The 21,120-nt window shown below is 46.3% G+C and overlaps 1 protein-coding gene across 1 annotated transcript in view; it reads right to left on the minus strand.

Moving 5' to 3' along the window:
• The window catches only part of FUCA2 (alpha-L-fucosidase 2), a 214,354-nt gene that overhangs the window by 44,773 nt on the left and 148,461 nt on the right, over window positions 1-21,120 (minus strand). The window contains exon 5 of the mRNA XM_069235122.1: window positions 19,985-20,175. Coding sequence (XP_069091223.1) covers window positions 19,985-20,175 — 191 coding nt within the window. The remainder of the gene's footprint in view (window positions 1-19,984; window positions 20,176-21,120) is intronic.

Genomic DNA, 21,120 nt, shown 5'->3' on the forward strand with positions numbered 1-21,120 from the left:
ACATGGCTCTGTTGGTTCACAATCTAAGACCCCTGCAAATGTCTCCATCCCTCCCAGCAGTTGAGGCACTGAGTCTTTAGAGGCGCAGAGGTATACCATGGTATCATCTGCATACATCAATACTACATGGCTAATGTCCAAAAGAAGGGCTCCCTACAGCTCCAGTTTTGATTGCAGCTAGCTCATTAATGGTTCCACTGCCAGCACTAAAAGCACAGGGGATAGGGGCAGCCCTGCCTAGTACCTCTGCCCAGCATCCACACCTCTGTTACAGCTCCTCCTGTATGCACCCTTGTCTTCAGATCTGTACACAATAGTCGCCAATAAAGCATACAACCCATCCAATAAAGGCAGGTCCGTAATTAATTTCCCTCAGAACCGCCCACATGTAGTGCCACAACACAATATCAAAAGATGCATTCCAGGTCTAGCGCCACTAGTGAATAGTCCCCCTCAGCAGCCTCCAATGCATGAATCACATGGTTGTCTACAAAATATTAAACATAGTGCTTCATCAAGGGATAAATCTATTTTATCTGGATGCACAAGTGATTCAATCACTCGCAGTAGTCCAGTAGCCAGGACCTTACATAGCTGTTTTATATCTACACTGAACATTGACAGGGGCCTGTATGAGGAGATCTTCCAGGGGTCCTTACCTTCTTTCGGGACCAATATATGCATTTCCTTCTGTAGTGCCATCTTATAGGCCTCCCACTTCATCCCCCGGCTATCCATTGTAGCAGTATACCTGTTTTGATTGGAGGGAGGTGATTTGCTCCATGATGTGGGCTCTGAAGGCATCACCCGTTAAGGTGTTTATCTGCAACCTCCATAAGTGGATCCTGTGTCTTTCCCATCCAGGCACTAGCAGTAGTGGAAAATTGTCAGAAAAGTACTTGTTAAGGTACACCGAGATTTTGTACATCGCCAATGCGTCTGCACTGCCCAGCATATAGTAAATTCGACTGTTCCCCCATGCACTGGAGAATACTGCCAGTATGCCCTCCCTGCAGATTGGTGATGACTCCATATATCCATCAAGTTGAGGTCATATATTGTCAACCGCAATGCCTTCCCTATATTGGTTTTTTGAGCAGGCATGGGGTGGGGGAGGGGTGTGAATGGGGAGTTTGAGAGGGGCATTTTTTTCTACCTGACAGTTATGCTCACAACCCAGATAAGGTGCATCACTATGTATGGGGCAATGACCCTCTGGAGGTCTGCCAAGAACAATTTATCATCCACGTTCGGGCATTCATGCTCACTATGTAGGTTTCAATACCACCTATGGTTCCTTCCACTACTACCTACTGTCCCAAGGGAGTCTTCAAGACCGCCAGTTCAAAGGAATGAGACCCCAGCCGCCATCCATGTCACCACGCCCGATCACAGTTTGAGTATGTGGGCTCATACAACTGGACTGCGCCATTCTTCCCCAATTTTGTTTCTTCTATCTGGAGCAGGTGCATCTCCTGCAGCATTGCAATTTGTATTTTCTATCACTGGAGGTAGAAGTATACTCTATATCTCTTTGAGTAGTTATTTGGGCCCTGCATACTCTGTTATTAATGCTCTGGTTGTGTCCTAAAACCTTGAGTGTACAGTTCCCAATGGGGAAATCAGATCCCCCACCCTCTCTAGCTCTCATGTTCATCAGCCAACACATTGTTTACCCTGACTACAGCAGGTGTTTCAACCTCCACCGTAATTCAAATTTGACCCCCTCCCCTCTGGCAACTTCCATATCCTTGCCCCAACTTTGGGATCACCCAGGTGCAACATCAACCATACCTTCAATGTGGGTAAGCATCCACATTTCGCCCTCCCCCACCTCGTATTATCAAACCATTAAAATTCCCTTTAACTCAGCAACAAGAAAACCGAATACGGCTATCGACCAGCCCGAGCTCACCCAGTGCTGGGGACAAGCACAGTTCAGCCAGCTGTTCTATGGGAGGTGAGGCAGCAAGTCTTTCAGTTCAGTACCTTCACTCTCGTTGTTGGTACTATCCCTTAGTTCCCAAGATATCTCCCCCATTCTCCAACAGTCAATGAACAGCATCCGAGTGTGTGGTTCAAGTTACTTTAATATGATTCACTGCTCTGAGTTTCGTCCCTCCCGCTCATCCCACCAACTGGGGCAGTCACTGTAAGTTTTTTTCTGTCCTCCAATGAAATATACCAACATTACGATTTTCAAAGGGGTAATTTGGAGTCTCCCTTGCAGCAGCCAGGATTTTATTTCTGTCTTTATTATGAAAGATGCAGACTATGAGGGACCGTGGGGTCCTCAGGGTCTTCACTTCCGCCTGGAGCCCCGAGTCTGAATCTTTCATTGTGTGCAACCACTCCACCACCCTCGGAAGTCTGGTGATAACAGGTTTACATCTATGGTAACCACATCAATTCTGCCCTCCAGGGTCTCTCGTGACCCCTAAATGCCATCAGATCCACCCTGGTGGACTCTCCAGACTCGCTTGTGCCCTCCTTCAACCCCAAGTGCTCTGTTTGTTGTGTAGTTCTCTGCGACTGATGATGTGGTGTGGTATATTGGGAAATGGTGTTGCTTTGATGAGGCTGGGTAGTTTTGTCTTTGATCATCCTGCCACTTAGCGGGTCCGCTCAGAGCGCAGTTTCCAGATGGAGCCAGGTAGGTTGTGCTGTCACATTTAGCTCCAAAGCAGGACCCTCGATGGGACCTTCACGGTTTGCCTTTGTCTTCCATTCCAGTAGAATAAAGAAGAAGTGGAGGAACAGCACCCCCCTCACTAATGCATGTCCTCCCCCACAAGACTCATCTCTGTGTGCAACAGTCTTTGTAATGAAATGGAGTCATGCCTCCACCTCTTTGCGAAGTCTGCCTGTAGTCCAGCAGGCCCATTGCTCACCCCCTCCTCCAGCTGGGCCCCTGTCTGGCTGCCACAGTTGTCTCAGGGCCTGTGCTCTCCTCCCTGGGCCACCTATCTGCATCAAGTCCTCTATGGGGGAGCCTGATTGAAGCACTGCTTGCTCCCAGTGCTGCTCTCCAGCTGTTCTGCAGTCTGTGGGTTCCCCCTAGTCTGTCCTCAGTAGGTGCCAGAACTTCTCATGGTGACCCCGCACCCTCTAACTTCTGTGGACCGGGGCGGATGCTGCCACCTCAGCGCTTGTGGTCTCTTCACTCTTCTTGCTGCTGCACGGTTCTCCCACACCAGATGGGACATCCAGAAGGCATCCGGACCCCCAGCCACTCACTAAAGGAATTGGACAGCACAGGCCCTCACAGCAGCCAGCAGGGTCCACAGCAGCAATATTAAAGTGTCTTAGTTTCCACACAATTTCACAGTGCTATTGAGTTGCGGTCCCCAAAAATGCCAATATTCAAAGAGATGAAGGGAGATTTGGTTTCAACATAATGAAAGGTTAATGTTCACATACTTAGAAAGTATGACTGTTGTGTCACTTAAGCACAGTGATAAAGTGACAGACAAATTCTAAAACACAACAGTCAATCGTTTGTCAGTCCTTGCCTTCTCTATTGCCTGCTGGGCTCGCGCTCCTTTTTGCCAGCAGTAGGCCTCACTCCACCCCACAGCTAAGCAAGCCACACGGATCACTGCTTCAGAGCTCGCGGCCTCCTCCCTCTCCTTGCTGCCATCCCCCACTGCTCTACTATACGCCCCCTTCCAGCCCATAGTCTGGAAGGCCCCTCAGGCCACCAGCCACACAACACAGGACTCAGGCCACAGCCCCTGCTGTCTCTCTCGCTGTCAGGCTGTGCGAACAGAGTGCCAGCCGGCCACTGGTTCCACCAGGCAAGTTAGGAGACTCACTGATGGGGAAAGCAGGCATCAGATTTATCCGGTATGCTATCCAGGATTTCATAGGATTACTTTAGGGCTGGCAGAGCTATGTGCAACTACCTCCTGTCTGCCATCTTGCTTCAAATTATATCTCAAAGTTAACATTAATGGGGCTGTGGCCTGGTGCAGGTACCTGGTAAGGCATCACTATTGAGCTCTGAGTCCACAGTGTCTAGTAAAGGCTTGTGGCAATAATACCTTCCAATGACCACTGTTACCTAAATGTGAATCGGAAGTGATTCTGAACTAGAGATAACAAATTTTGGGTTGGAACTGACAGCCCTTTTCAGGGATTGGGCAATGGGAAAAAACACTTTCCTGTCGTTCACCAGGCTGTGCAAGTCCCAATATGGCCGGAGTTGCAGTCACCAAAGCTGGAGGAAGGCCTTGAGGGAGATAGTTTGACCCACTGCACTGATCAGGAGCCAAGCCAGCCAATGTCTGGAAGAAGTAGCAAACGTGGCACTGTGGTGTATGCAAGTTTGGCCCATAAGAAAATGGAGTAACAGAAGCTGGATTAACTCAGAGAGTAGATCTCTGAGTCACTGAAATGTGCTGCATCCTTCTGCATCAGCAGAATAAGGGAGGTGGGATGGCATCATTGGGTGGACAGATGACAGATGCAGCAGTGAGCTGGAGTGGTGAGCACAACTTTAGAAGAGGACAATAAACCAAGTACCTGGAAATAGAGGCAGATGAACCATCACATACCAAACATTAATATGAAAGCCTGGGCATGCAGCTTCAATTGATATCAGCTTGGCCAGCCCAGAAGTGACCACCTATATTTGTGTACCCTATTCTGTTGCAGAGGATAGCCAGGGCCCTGGTTATCAATGCATGGTGGTATTGCTAAACAGGGACAGCAACAAATGCCCGTATATGCACTGTGGCCATATAGCTTCTGCTTAAGCTTTCAACTTTGCTGTGAAAATGTCAACCTAATCCTAACATCGAAGGTCTAACCACTAGAACAGGCCATCACAAACTGGCCATATCTCTTGATGTCCTTTATTTTAAAACTCGGACAGTGTCCCTTAGCTTGCGCTGACTGCTGAAATCTAGCTTTTCTCGCTAATTTCAGTGTTTAAATCAATTATGCCAAATTGGTGTGGATCTCCTAGCAATCAATATGTGTTTATTTGTCACAGGAGCCATATAGGGCCCACCCATCACCTAGACATCAGTTCTCATAGGTTTTTAAGCATGTTTCTCGAGGCGAGAAAAAAATTACGCCTAGAGTAAAATAGGTGCATTTTATGAGGCCTTTAAATTTCCTTCAGAAAATGGGAAGGCAGTGGGATCAGGAAGTACTTTTTACTTCTGATGCATATTCTTCCTGCAGATCCCTCAACTCTGAATGGACTCCAAAGCATTTCTCCCTGTAGGAGGTGGGTCTGAAGGAAACCTTATTAAAAGAGAAAATCCTGTAAAACTGAGAGGGCAAAGCTACCATCCCTCCTCAGTTCTGAAACTTAACAATAGTGTTTTCAGAAAGGGGGGAGGGAGGCCCAAGACGCTTCTTCCCAGATGTCTACCAATGGTTAATCTCTCGCTAATCCTGAAGTGGAAGACTTTGCCCTGCTGGAATGTGCCCAGATTCCCAGAGGCAGCTATTTAGTCACCAGTTTGTAGCAGATCTGTATACATGGTATAATCCAGTGGAAAAGAGCTCTCTTTTGAACTGTTTTACCTTCCTTGTTGCCTGTGTACTCGACAATGAGTTGTTCGTCCAACTGATATAGAAGTTTACCTGGTGGTTGGGGTCCAACCAATGTAATCACTCCTCCTTCTTAGTTGGGTGGGGCAGCAGGGAATAACTGGGCAAGGTGAAAGACTGCCCAAGAGGAAAAGGGGACATCACCTTCAGTAGGGAAGCCATTTTAGTATGTAGTATGAGTTTATCTGGGAAGAAGCACAATAAAGGTAGACAAACACTCAGAGCCATGCAGCTCCCCAACCCAAAGAACTGAGATCATCGCAACCAAAAACACAGTCTTCAATATGACAAGTCTCAACAAGGAACTATGTGAGGGCACAATTACAGAACCCATTATAAATGTCATCACAAATTCAGGTATCATAGTGGTGTGATAAAAAGAACCGGTGGAAATACATGTGTCAAATCCCTGCAAGAACTCAACGATCAATGGTGACTTGAAAAAAAGAAGGTTGCTCTACGAGACCTAAAATAAGCTGACAAGGCTGCAATACACCCATTGACTGTATCCATATTGAGCCAAGGATAACCTGAACTGAAGGAGGTTAGCCAAAGTCACTTGTAAGAGGGCAATGTGTCTGCTTGCGCACTAGGCTACCAACTTATTCCATCTCCTGGAATGGACTGACTCAGCTGAAGGGTGATAGCTGAACATGATCACGTCGACCACCTCAGGTGGAAGGTGAAAGGAGGTGATACTGCCCCTCTCAAACTCAATGCACAAAGGTATAACCCTTGGACACTGGCATGCCCCTGTACCCTTGATTGAGAGAGCTGGTCTTCTCCGAGTGGGTGATGAAGAGCAGCAGACAGGGAGAGGTGCAGTAGGTCTGTATACCACATTCCTCAGCCAGTCCCAGGTGATGAGATTTACTTGGATCTGGTCCTGACAAATCTTCCTCAGAAACCAAGGAATCAAGGGTCTGAGTATAAAGTGTAGTGAAGCATAAATTTCCAATCATATTTAAATGCGTCCCTCAAAGCTCCATGTAACTGAAACTGGAAGACACAGAATGCTGGGCAATGGCTGTTGTGGTGACTAGCAAACAGATCCACCTGATGTGTGTCCCATAGGGCAAGGTTGACATGAACCACCTCTGGATGGAGACATCACTTGTGGTCGGCAAAACAACCCCAACTCAAGCTGTTGGCTGTGACAAAGAGTAAACCCGCCAAATGGCTGGCAACCAGCCACAGCCTATAATGGTATGCCAAAGTCCGCAGCCTCAGCGCTGCTTAACAGAGATGGTGATATCCCACTCACCCCTAGTTTTGATGTACCACAGTGTGGTCCTGTTGTCTTTCAAGATCTGGATGAATCAAACATGAAGAGACAGTAAGAAGGCCTTGAGTGCCAGATGGACTGCCCGGAATCTTGTAGACTGATGTGTAAGTTGTTCTCTTCTGGTGACAGAGACCTCTAATCTTCAGATCCTCAGGATGCGTTTCCCACCGAAAGGAGGACACTTATCACCACCATGGTCACAATTATGGAGTTAGAGGGGGGAGCAGAAGGACCTCTATCAAAGCAGGTTCTCCTCTAATATCCATCAGCTCAAATACATTCTGGCATCCAAGGTGTTCACAATAGAATCTGCCAGATCTCCCTGTTGTTGGAGCCACTGTTTGCGGGGGAACCACTGGAGGGTCCTTATGAGTTAGTGTGTGTGTTTGAACAGAATACTGCAAGATGCCAAAAGACCAGAAGGATGCAAGAAACCAACAGAACAAGCAAATGCAAAAATATCAAGACTAAAACACAAGCTCCCTGCAGAAACATTGAAAGCATATCCTAATTGACCCAGATTGTCTGAGGAGAGAAAACCTGATGTAAGCTGTACCCAGAATAGTACCTAATAACAAAAGACATTGGGAGGGTTCCAGGTGAGTCTTGGGTACACTGATTGAAAACCAAAAATTGAACAGCAATGAAACTGTCAACTGCAGGTGGTAAGAACCAATCGGTGGCAAATAGTCTTGAGCAGTCCATCATCGAGGTATGGAGTCATTGGGACTCCCAATTTTCTGAGATGGGCCACAACCACTGCCATTACCTTGATGAAGGGTTGCGGTGCTAAAGTCACTCTGAAGGGAAGAACCACAAATTGGTAAGCAGATGAACCTGTTACAAAGTGCAGGTACTTCCTGTGTGATCCTTGCATCGGTATATGAAAATAAATGTCTTGAAGGTCGTGGAACACCATCCAATGTTCTGGATCCAGTGCAGGCAAAACCTGAACCAGGGACAGAATCCTGAACTTCTCCTTGCACAGGTACTAGTTCAAGATCGTGAAATCTAAGATCAGGCGAAGGCCGCTGTCTTTCTTGGGAACCAGGAAATACTGAGGTGAGCACCCCTGCCAATTTCCTGCTTTGGCACCAAATCTACTGCTCCTTTCTGCTGCAGGGTATGAAAAGGTCTCTTGGAGAAAAGGAGTACTGGGGAGGAATTGTGAAGGGTGGAGGAGTTGCTGGTGGAAGGGTCAAGAATAACCCTTATCTCCGATTTGTAGTGCCTATTGGTTGGAAATAATGGACTGACAAACACCTAGAAAAGAGGATAACTGTACTCCCTCTAGAATCACATGATCCTTCAAAGAGGAAGTTTTGACACTTCGCTGATGAAGCAGGAGGAAGAGAAAGAAGGTGGGACCTCTTGGCTGTGTCCTTTGCCTATAACTACCTCAGTAATGTTGGATCAAAGGATTGAGCTGCAGCTGAGTGGGGCGATGCAGATTAGCTAAATGTGTGTTGAAATTATGTATATGAATTAATGGAAAAACTAAAGCTGAGAAACCACATTGGAGAAAACCAAATCATGATAAAACAATTTAAAAAAAGGACAATTTTAAGGAAATAAAAATAAATAAAAAATTCAGGGAAACATTTTAAAGAAAAAATAATTTTAAGGAGAGATCCAAAATCATACACTTGTGTGAAAATTAGGGGTTGTGAGGTTTTTGGGGGTTAGGGATGGGTGACGTTTAGGGGCGATGAGGGGTTTTTAGGTGTCAAGGATGGGTGGAGTTTAAGGACTGTGAACTGTTTCAGGCATCAGGCATGGGTGGAGTTTAGGGTGGTGAGGAGTTTTTAGTCACTGATGAATGGATTTTAGGGCTGGTGAGAGTATTTAGGGTTCAGGGATGGCTGGCATGTAAGAGTGTTGAAGTTTTTTATGATCTACCGATGAGTGGCGTTTAGGGTTGGTGAATGTTTTTAAGGTTCAGTAATGAGTAGTGGTTTAAGGTGGTGAGTAGTTTTTAGCGTTCATAAATGGATGGCCTGCAGGGTGGTGTGGGTTTTTAAGGGTTCATGGGTAAGATGTAGAAAGAGTTTTTAGGATTCAGGAATAGGATAGTTTGGGGATGGTGACCCCTATTAGGGGTCATAAATTGGTGGTTTTTTTTGTGATGATGAGGGTTTTTGTAGGGTTCAGGGATGAGTGGAGTTTAGGGGTGGTGCAGGATTATAAAGGATCTTGGATTGGTGGGAGTTAGGTTAAAAAGGGTTTTTTAGGGTTCAGGAATGGGTTGAGTTTAGGGGTAGTGATGGGGGGTAGAGCTTAGGTGTAGAAGGAACTTTAAGGATTTATGGATGGGGTTCAGAGATGGGTGGAGTTATTTGCAGTGAGAGGTTTTCAGGGATGGATGGAGTTTAGGGTTAGAAAGGGCTTCAAGGGTTTGGAGATCAGTGGAGTTTAGGGGTCAGGGATGGGTGTAGTTTATGCTTGGGTAGACATTTTTAGGGGGCAGAGATCGATGGTATTTAGGGGTGGTGAGGGTTTGGCGAATTAAAAGCATATAAAGTTATTGTTTAACACTATAAGAGATGTAAATCTGAAATAATTTCCCCTGACATAAGGGATTGAAATAAATGCCTTTAGCAAAATGCTTCTGGAAGTAAGACCTGCAGTCATTTCATTTACACTTTAAAAAATAAGTGTGCAGAAGCCAATTTAAAAAAAAAAAAGACATTCCATTAATTGGTTTCTATGAAATGGTAAATGCCATTCAGCCTAAAAATTTCCATTAAACCATTTAGATGAAAATGTTTTCTCTGTAACGGTAATCTATTAAATCCTTTTTCAATGAAATCACATACAACCACGCTGAAAGCCTCCACCAAAGGCCCTGGGTCTTCAAAAGAAGTGAAAAATCCCTAGTGGTTGACTGAAGTCCCAGCAATCTTGCCGTGGCTCTTCATTTCTTAAACCATTCAATCGCGGCATCTGCCTTTTGACCACAAAAGCCACTCCCATTCGAATGGTATGTCCATTAAAGCATGTTGCACATCTGCTGAGAAACTTATAGATCACAGCCAGGCATAAAATCCTGAGATAAAAGATGAGCTATTGGTCCTGACAACACAGATTGCTCTGTCCAGGCCTGCCCTGATGATGTGACAACAGGCATCCTGTCCATCCAAGACTACCTTTGCAACGTGCCCCCTTAGGAGTTCTGGTAGATTTGGGACTACCAATGCTGCCATGTCCCAAAGGGCGTGGGCATAGCGACCCAGAAAACAAGTGGAATTCAGCAAACATAACACCAGTCTTCCCATAGAAAAGGATTTCTTCCAAAGTCTTTGACTCCCTGCTAGAGGTAAGTAGAAAAAACGTGTGTTCCATTTAGTAGCAATGGAGACTTAAACCACCAAACTCTCCAGAGATGGCTGCAGAAAAAATAAGACAGGGCCTCATTGCAGGGGCTGGTCTGTAGTGTTGGGGCAATGGATCTGCTGACTGCTGGTCAAGATATTGGCTTAGACCACAGGCTCTTAAATGTCTCTAGAAGGGCCTCGTTAAAGGGCAGCAAGAGCTCCACTGTAGCGGTGGCTTATTGAAAAATGTTTATCAAAAAGCTTGAGTGATACTTCACTGAAGGAATCTTCAGCTGCCTTTTTTAAGTACTACATGAAATTTTGCCATCTCTGCAGGTGCTGGACCAGGGGGTGATTTGAGGTTTATATTAGGCTAGGTATCAGGTGATGGTGTCCCAATAATGTACCCCAGCTTTTTCCTTATAATACTGTTCCTCTTTGAAGAGGCGCTAAGCTTCCCTGCAAGGCCTCATCAACTTCTTTGGCTGTCTATGAGGCTGTAATGATGTGGTGGAGAGGACTAGGTGCCACTGGAGGTGGTGGCGCCGCCATAGTTGAGTCAAAGGTGGCGTTGGTGTCAGCATCATCACTGGTGTTGGAGCAAACAGGTCCAACAAGGGTGGTGTCAAATAGAATACTAAAAGGTCCCATGGGCCAACACACACATCAGAGGGAATTGCCACTCTCTAGAACATATCAAACATGGCTTTCACAAAGAAGGCCGGGCTGGCACCCAGCACTGAGAACACTAGACATGCTAGCATCAGTATCAACCTTGGTACACGAAGCAACAGACGGGTGTTGGCACTAATTCTGGGTGAGGTGGTATCAGTTAAACCTGAGGAAACAACACCACTAATTTTGGCTCCAGAGAGGTGGGTGACAGGAGGCAGCGACAGAAGAGGCGACCTGCCTATGGATTTTGACCTTTTGGACAGAGATGTATTTCCTCTTTTCTATGCTGGCTCATCTTTCCCCTTGAAGACTTAGATAAGGGGAGGAAACGAGAAGGTGACCTGGATATCAATCTGGCTCTAAACCTCGACCTTGCTGTTTCTGATCCCTACTGTCCTCTTTAGCACGAAATATGAAAAGCTTGGGCTCACACTCTTTGATGACTTTAGGGAATAACATAGGTCTTCAGGACCAAGGAACAACTTGGAGCCATGTAAGGTGGTTAGATCACGCCCAGGAAAACTATGAATGTTGGAAACACAGACTGATACGCAAAACAGGTGGGATCCGCCCAACACACTTCCGCTTGGGAAGAAATGCGAAAAGAGATAAAAAACTTTCAGAGACCAAACAAATGTCAACGGATGATTCATTAATGCTTGGCCAAAAATAAGTGGTTCAACAGCGCACTTAAACATCAGAAACATGCATTAAAAGGAGTGAAAGTAAAGCAACATGCATAAAGATATGGACCTCATTTGTCCGCATTCACAGAGTTAAGAAAAGAGTTCAAAAAAGCAATTTGGGAGGCAAAGTGTGCAAAGAGCAAGCAAGACTGGATTGAGGTCATGCATGCCTGCAAATCAAAGATCAACAAACTCCTGTGGACCTTGATCAACCAGCTAGAGCAAGGGCCAATCCGTTCAGCTGGCAACCACATCCCTCAACAAGCCTGGCTCATTCACGGCTCTGTAAAACTTTGGGAATTGCCAATACAGTACACAGATGACAAGACTGAATCACCAACTATTTTCTTCTCCTAAGCCACAGGCGAAGCTAAAATAAAGAAAATGAGAGGAAGTTGGGCGCAATGGCCAAATGGACTGCCAGGATCGCTATTCAAGCACGACCTGGGCTTCTGGTGCAAACAACTCCTTCCGCTGTACAACTTCTGCCTCCAAGAAAACAACATCACAGAGTCTTGCCACAGGTCTATTCTCCACCCTCTTTATACACAGAGAGCTACCGAACAATCACACTATTAAATACAGACACAAAGATCTTTTTGCTACAAGAACTGGAAAGCTGGAAGGGAGGTGCAGGCCTGATTCCATGAAATCAAACAGGTTTCCGGCCCAAGTCAAGTATGACTGATAATGTTCTGGCTCGTTCCAGGCTCAAAGAGAAATACATACAGAAATAACAACTGCTCTATACAAGTTTCATTGATTTCTCAAAAGCTTTATGTAGACAATAATATACTTTGGCATAAACTGACATCTTGGAAAATCCGGGCAAATCTTTTACAAACTGTGCAGCCTTTGTATTCAGAAACCTGGGCAAAGGTGAGCCTTGGTGGAAACAAGAGCTTATGCTTGTTATTAAGAACTAGCCTGTGTGTCAAACAAGGTTGTGTACTCGCCCCAGTTTTGTTCAGTCTTTTTATTTCTGATTAAGCAAATCATTGGATGAGGAGCATTCACAACCCCCAAAACTGGGACAACAATTGTTGACTAACTATTGCAGCCGAACAAAAATTAAGAAAAAGGGGACAAAAACTAAAGTTATAGTGTGTAGCATGTTTTTCAAAAAAATATTCTTTATTGTTTACTGGTAACATCAAGAAAAAAAATGACAACAAGTCAGTCATAAATATATGCCAATTAAAACCTATTCACAGGGAGGTACAGTTCCAGATCCACACCACAATAAAGAAGCATGCAGCACACTACATGTAATAGCCAGTCCCATAAGCCTACAAGTAGCAATACAGAATATGGAAAATGTGTGAGAGTGTTGGGTTCAATCAGAGGTACATATAGAGGAGTTACCAGTATCATCTCCTAATGCCCAGTCTGAGTAGGAGGGGTCCAGGAAGGCAGACAGCAGTCTGCCCGAAGTATTGAGGTCCTCTCCTAATTTCTTGTCAGTTCTGCATTTTTTCAGTCTTACTTCCTCTGCCACTGCTCATTCAGCCACATCATGTTCCCAGCGTTTCAGGTCTGGGCTCGCTGCGCCCATCCAGGTGATTGCAACAAGGGGCTTGGCAAGAACGAGGAGTAAGTGTAAAAACTTAAAAGCCATTTTCTGACCCTTTTTGCAGCAAATGTCCCCCAAAATACATGTAATTAGGTCTGCCGGATAGGGGATCACTACCACTGACATCACCCTTTCACCCACCCGCTCCCAAAAGGCACGCACCAATGGGCAGTGCCATGCGAGGTGGAAGGCTGCTGTCAGATGGATACAATGGGGGCATCGTTGAGACCTGGAAAGGTCTATCTTGTGTAGTGTGTATGGTGTCACATAAGTTCAATGTAAATAGCGAAAATGTGTAAGTTTAAATCTGGCATTACTAGAAACAAATTGTACCAGCACACACATATGTGACCTATATGAATCATCAAGCTGCAGCCCCAGTTCTCCACTCCAGGCTGCCCTAGCAGGAGGGGGGGTCTACCTTCTGTCTGCCGACATAGCCTTGTATAAATGTGTAGCCAGGTATCGCCATCCGCACAGCAGGGACCGGATAGTGTGGGTAATGGGAGGGGCCGCCAGGAAGAATGTCCAGATGTCTCTGGTAACAGCAGTGATGTTAGAGTGCTGAAAGAAATGTCCCAGAACGAAAGTAAAGGCATCTTGGGCTGCCTCAAATGATATAAATTCTTCATTAGGGAAGTGATCCTCTAAGGTGTCACATGTACCCTCCCCTTAGCAACACAAAAGGACGATAGACAGAGTGCTGAACAATGCAAATACTCACCCCCCAGTCACAGATCTGGGTTTAATCCATTGTTCTTTTGCTCATCATGCCACCCCAGTTTGGACCCAGCCATATGCAAATCAGACTTGACCCTGTTCCTCATGGGAACAGTCCAACACGAACTGCCAAACCAGGTCCTCCCTGGACCGGAAATAAGCACCTGGGACCGGTTTCAGGGTATCACCCTTCATCAGCCAAGCTAGCTTGATTCCAGTGGCACAGTGAGCACGGGACCCACGTCTGGGCATACCCTTCCCACTTAGGGCAACTTTAGCAACAGAAAAAGATGATGGACGGAGTGCTGAACAATGCAAACACTCACTGTAAGGAAATGCCTCCTTGGCATGGTTACCCCCTGACTTTTTGCCTTTGCTGATGCTATGTTTTGAATTGAAAGTGTGCTGAGGCCTGCTAACCAGGCCCCAGCACCAGTGTTCTTTCCCTAACCTGTACTTTTGTATCCACAATTGGCACACCCTGGCATCCAGGTAAGTCCCTTGTAACTGGTACCTCTGGTACCAAGGGCCCTGATGCCAGGGAAGGTCTCTAAGGGCTGCAGCATGACTTATGCCACCCTGGAGACCCCTCACTCAGCACAGACACACTGCTTGCCAGCTTGTGTGTGCTGGTGAGAACAAAATGAGTAAGTCGACATGGCACTCCCCTCAGGGTGCCATGCCAGCCTCTCACTGCCTATGCAAGTATAGATAAGTCACCCCTCTAGCAGGCCTTACAGCCCTAAGGCAGGGTGCACTATACCATAGGTGAGGGCACCAGTGCATGAGCACTGTGCCCCTACAGTGTCTAAGCCAAACCTTAGACATTGTAAGTGCAGGGTAGCCATAAGAGTATATGGTCTGGGAGTTTGTCAAACACGAACTCCACAGCACCATAATGGCTACACTGAAAACTGAGAAGTTTGGTATCAAACTTCTCAGCACAATAAATGCACACTGATGCCAGTGTACATTTTATTGTGAAACACACCCCAGAGGGCACCTTAGAGGTGCCCCCTGAAACTGTATCCAACTATCTGTGTAGGCTGACTGGTTCCAGCAGCCTGCCACACTAGAGACATGTTGCTGGCCCCATGAGGAGAGTGCCTTTGTCACTCTGAGGCCAGTAACAAAGCCTGCACTGGGTGGAGATGCTAACACCTCCCCCAGGCAGGAGCTGTAACACCTGGCGATGAGCCTCAAAGGCTCACCCCTTTGTTCCAGCACCGCAGGACACTCCAGCTAGTGGAGTTGCCCGCCCCCTCCGGCCACGGCCCCCACTTTTGGCGGCAAGGCCGGAGGAAATAATGAGAATAACAAGGAGGAGTCACTGGCCAGTCAGGACAGCCCCTAAGGTGTCCTGAGCTGAAGTGACTCTAACTTTTAGAAATCCTCCATCTTGCAGATGGAGGATTCCCCAATAGAATTAGGGATGTGACCCCCTCCCCTTGGAAGGAGGCACAAAGAGGGTGTACCCACCCTCAGGGCTAGTAGCCATTGGCTACTAACCCCCCAGACCTAAACACGCCCTTAAATTTAGTATTTAAGGGCTTCCCTGAACCTAAAGATTTAGATTCCTGAAACTACAAGAAGAGGACTGCTGAGCTGAAAAACCCCTGCAGAAGAAGAACAGAAGACACCAACTGCTTTGGCCCCAGTCTTACCGGCCTGTCTCCTGCCTTCCAAAGAAACCTGCTCCAGCGACGCTTTCCAAAGGACCAGCGACCTCTGAATCCTCAGAGGACTGCCCTGCTTCAAGAAAGACAAGAAACTCCCGAGGACAGCGGCACTGCTCCAAAAGAACTGCAACTTTGTTACAGAGGAGCAGATTTAAAGACCCCTGCGCATCCCCGCAAGAAGCGTGAGACTTGCAACACTGCACCCGGCGACCCCGACTCGACTGGTGGAGAACCAACACCTCAGGGAGGACCCTCCGGCGACTCCGAGACCGTGAGTAACCAAAGTTGTCCCCCCTGAGCCCCCACAGCAACGCCTGCAGAGGGAATCCCGAGGCTCCCCCTGACCGCGACTGCCTGAACCTAAAGTCCCGACGGCTGGAAAAGACCCTGCACCCGCAGCCCCCAGCACCTGAAGGAACAGAACTTCTGTGCAGGAGTGACCCCCAGGAGGCCCTCTCCCTTGCCCAGGTGGTGGCTACCCCGAGGAGCCCCCCCCCCCTTGCCTGCCTGCACCGCTGAAGAGACCCCTTGGTCTCCCATTGAAACCTACAGAGAACCCGACGCTTGTTTACACACTGCACCCGGCCGCCCCCGCGCTGCTGATGGTGTACTTTTTGTGCTGACTTATGTCCCCCCCGGTGCCCTACAAAACCCCCCCTGTCTGCCCTCCGAAGACGCGGGTACTTACCTGCTGGCAGACTGGAACCGGGGCACCCCCTTCTCTCCATTGAAGCCTATGTGTTTTGGGCACCTCTTTGACCTCTGCACCTGACCGGCCCTGAGCTACTGGTGTGGTAACTTTGGGGTTGCTCTGAACCCCCAACGGTGGGCTGCCTTGGACCCAAAACTGTGACCTGTAAGTGATTTACTTACCTGCTAAAAATAACAATACTTTACCTCCCCCAGGAACTGTGAAAATTGCACTAAGTGTCCACTTTTAAAACAGCTATTTGTGTTTTTTGTGAAAAGTATATATGCTACTGTAATCATTCAAAGTTCCTAAAGTACTTACCTGCAATACCTTTCAAATGAGATATTACATGTAGAATTCGAACCTGTGGTTCTTAAAATAAACTAAGAAAATATATTTTTCTATAACAAAACCTATTGGCCTGGATTTGTCTCTGAGTGTGTGTTCCTCATTTATTGCCTGTGTGTATGTACAACAAATGCTTAACACTACTCCTTGGATAAGCCTACTGCTCGACCACACTACCACAAAATAGAGCATTAGTATTATCTCTTTTTGCCACTATCTTACCTCTAAGGGGAACCCTTGGACTCTGTGCATACTATTCCTTACTTTGAAATAGTGCATACAGAGCCAACTTCCTACACTCACCCCCAGTCACAGATCTGGGTTTAATCCATCTTTCTTTTGCTCACAATGCCACCCCAGTTTGGACCCAGCCATATAAAAATTAGTCTTGACCCTGTTCCTCATGGAAACAGTCCAGCCCAACCTGACAATCCAGGTCCTCCCTGGACCGGAAACAAGCACCTGGGACCGCTTTCAGGGTATCACCCTTCATCAGCCAGGCTAGCTTGATTCCAGTGGCACAGTGAGCACAGGACCCATGTCTGGGCATACCCTTCTCACTCAGGGCAACTTTAGCAACACAAAAGGATGATGGACGGAGTGCTGAAAAATGTAAACACTCACTCCCAGTCACAGATCTCTCACTACAGGTCTACCTAACTCGTGAGTGTCCTAAATCCAGATAGGTCCCAGAAATTAAATTCTCAGGCAAAGGAGGTCCTCTTCAACAACAATTTAACTATGCGTTCCCACAGCAGTGCAGTGTGTTTCACCAGAAATGGCACCGGATCCTTGCCCCTACCCCCTGCCATAAGGATCTGAGGCAATGTAATGTAATGTGTAGATTTATATAGCCCGGCTTATCCAGGGTATCCAGGCAATGAGAATGCACTGGAGTCGTCCTCCAGCAATTTCTTTTACCAGTTTTCCCCCTCCGGAAGCCAGTGGACCGCATGTTGTATTTGTGAAGCCAGGTAAATACTGTTTGAGATTAGGAACTGCCAAGCCCCCCGTCCACGTCCATCGGACGGCAAAACAAGATGCCTCTGGCAACATGGGAGAGACCCCTGCCCATATTAGAGAGGAGCACAAGGAGTTTAGCTGCCAGAAGACGGTAGAGGTGATACAGTGTAATGAGCATTGGATGCAATAAAGGCATTGCGGTAAGAGGACCATTTTGGAAATGGCTACAAATCCCATAAGGAAGAGCAGAACAGTGTTCCAAAACTGAATGGATGAACAAAGGCCTTTAATAATTCTAAAGATATTGTGTTTCTGAGGGGATTGTGCCACCATCATGCTCAAGTAATGAAACCTGTCACTCTGCCAGTGCAGGGGGGGGGGCCGGCAAGGTTGTGATGTCCTGAGTCCGTGGTGTTCCCAATGGGAAGAGCAAGGACTTCTGATAGTTAATCCGAAGGCCCAATACCCTTTCAAACCTGTCTAAGAGGTCCAACAACTGGGGAAGCGAGTGTCCAAATAAGAGAGAGTGTTGTCCGCATACAGGGACAAGAGATGATTGGTCCTCCCCCCCCATCCCCCCACCTCCCTCCCTACCCCCCCTCCCAAGTGATCGACCCAGGGCGCCATCTCCCGCCGAACCCAGATTTCCATACGCTCCATAGCAAGGGCAAAGAGGAGCGAGGACAGGGGGCAACCCTGTCATGTTCCCCTCCCATTGGGCCAGCACTCCAAATATAATTTACCCACTCACACTCTGGGGACAGGCCGTTTGTATAACAGCTGTACCCAAGAGGGAAATCGAGGACCAATCCCAATGGGGCTCAGTACTTGCATAAGGTGTCAAGGGCCATCGCAATATATATGGAGACATGAGCAAGTGCTTCCTCCTTACCATCTACTTCATGTAGGACGTCGGTCAGCTGTCTTACGTTCTTAAATATTACGATCAGGAATTAATCCACATTGATCCTCGTGAACCAATTGTTGACTAACAGGGCACATCCGAATAGCAAGGGCTTTACAAAGGATTCTGTTGTCCATGTTAATCATGGACAAAGGTCTATAGGAAGAGGGATCTGAGATGTCAGAGCCCGGTTTGAGCATCATGGAGATATAGCACTCCTGCATAGATTCCACCAGGATGCCAATGCTATTGGCTTCCAGGTATACTTCCAGTACCAGTTCCAGGTGTTGGGTGAGGGAAGGGGGAAAATGTTTTGTAGAACTCTGCTGGAAAGCCATTACCGCCCGGCACCTTGCCGCGAGGGAGCTGCTGGAGTGCTTTGCGGATATCTTCCAAAGTGAGATCGGCCTCTAAATCCATGACCACCCCATCGTCCAAGTGAGGTAGGGGTACGAGTGCACAGCATGTTACCCTACAGTCGGAGTTGAACATAATATTGCAAGTCAATATCCCATTATGGATAAATGACTAAATACTGTGACGGCAGTTGAATGCACTTTATGATGAAGCAAGAGCCACAGAGTGGTCACCACACACACACACTACTGCACTCTGAGTACTAACACATTTACCTCTTGCATGACTGCACTAATAGGGACAAATGTCTAAACAGACTAATGGCATTGGAGTCCACTATTTGAACTAACATGTAGCAGCCATTATCAACTTACTCTTGCACTTTTTAAAACCGTCATCTTAACCTGCGCAATTTGAAGAGATCTAATTGTGGCATACGGGGCACCGGACACAAACAGAATACATTTTTAAATATGTTTTATAAGGGTCCTTAGTATGTGTACCTGTTGTATTTGTTTTCCTTTTTGCTATTTGCATTCTTTTATCTCATAAAGTTTTCATTGACTGCACCATGATCAATAACATTCACAATAATACAGATGATAAATACCGCAAATTCAGTGACTCGGTTATGGATATTTTGACTCTGTGTGTTCATAATATTTTTGATAGGGGGAATGTGGAAGGCTCAGTCTGTGTTTGACATCTTTCAGTAAAATTCCATAGTGAGCCCATCGTTATTACATCATCAATGCATTAAGGGATAAAAATGCACCAGAATACTGAAGGGTTTAAAAAAATAATTTTAAGGCTAAAGGTAAGGGCGGGGAAATGAAACGGTGATTCGACGTTTCTGTAGCACAGATCACAATGTGACAGCATTAAATGCAATAATCATGTACCATAGGTTCGCATATAATAATGAATGTAATAACCAGATTGGTGAGGCTTAAAATGGCAAATTAGGTAATGCAGAATAATATATAATGTGTATGAGTGATTAATGCAGTATGGAGTCATAGTTAGGTATTTCTTGCTTTTAAGCACTTTTTGCACCCACTATGCAGTTCATAGTCTTTTGGCACCTAGTGCATCGCAATGGAGGCAGGTAGATGAATGGCATACAAGGCGTAGCAAGTTGGGAAATCCTTAAGTTATGGTGTTAAAAGAGTGTATGCTTTTGGAATGGGCTAAGGGAACTTTCTGCTAGTGCAACTGCCTTACCATAATCCTTCGGCTGTACTGTCATTTTGTGCTCGCCACGGTCTGGTTGCATAAATGGCCTCCCCATTAACTTCAAGCCACTCGCCCATCTGCCTCAAGCGCTCTTCAAAAATGGGGATAATGTGGCCTTCATGAGTAGGTCCAATATTCATCAAAAGGTTTCCACCACATGATACTGTCTCCACCAGTGTCTGAAACAATTACAGTGCATAATTATACGGTTACATATGGCAATTTCTTTAATTTAAAATAACCTCTAACATTTACACTAACAAAGTTACCATATGTAATTACTGCTTAAAATAACAAATTACTTTCCTGTCCCTCTCCTACCTAACATGAATTTCGCCAGTGTTGGTATACTCCAGGTTAAATGTAGGAAGAGTACCGTTCAGGAAAAACTATCTGGATGATGGTTCTCGTACGCTTAGTTGCATCTCCCTTTCTTTTACAGCCATCTGGGAAATGCCTATAATCCAGTCAGTACCAGAAAACCCGTCTCAAAGAAATGCTATCACAATTGTTTTTTTTTGCCTGGGGACCCAGTATGTGCTGCTCCCTCCCATTCCTGTGCAGTACCAACCATCATAGGTTGTCCCCACTTTTTTTTAGGGTCGAGCCTGCGAGTGCATGCGTCGCGCTTGCGAGACTCTGCTGTGTTCAGTACAGGGCTCACCTGTAGCTCACCATTTGTTGGTTTGTGTGGCACTCTTCTTTACAAACTCGTAATTCGTCAAGGCGCGCCTGGCATTACTTCTGTTTCTCTGTGTGGAGCAGGGATCAAGCACTAAATGATGCAACTTAATTAGTGCCTGTTCGCTGCTCCCAATGTGCTTGGGGTACTATTTGTTGTTTTTAGCTTCAAGTGCTCCACAAACAGAAGGCTTGTGACTGCCAAAAATGTGCCCAGCAGTCACAAAATTGCAAAGTTTTATTTTTTAAAGCTAACTTTATTTTATTTTGACAAGTTGTCTTTTCTCAGTTTCTTCTCATGTTTTCTCTTGTTTTTCGTCGTGGGCGCTGTTGTCAAAAGATAACAATTAACTTGTTCGAAATATGCGAGACCCATTGCATTGCAAATGCTTGTCTCCCATGTGGTAAAATTAACAGTGGGATGACTAGGTGGGTCAATCTGA

The sequence above is a fragment of the Pleurodeles waltl genome, chromosome 5 (genome assembly GCF_031143425.1).
Source record: "Pleurodeles waltl isolate 20211129_DDA chromosome 5, aPleWal1.hap1.20221129, whole genome shotgun sequence".
Taxonomy (NCBI): Eukaryota; Metazoa; Chordata; class Amphibia; order Caudata; family Salamandridae; genus Pleurodeles; species Pleurodeles waltl.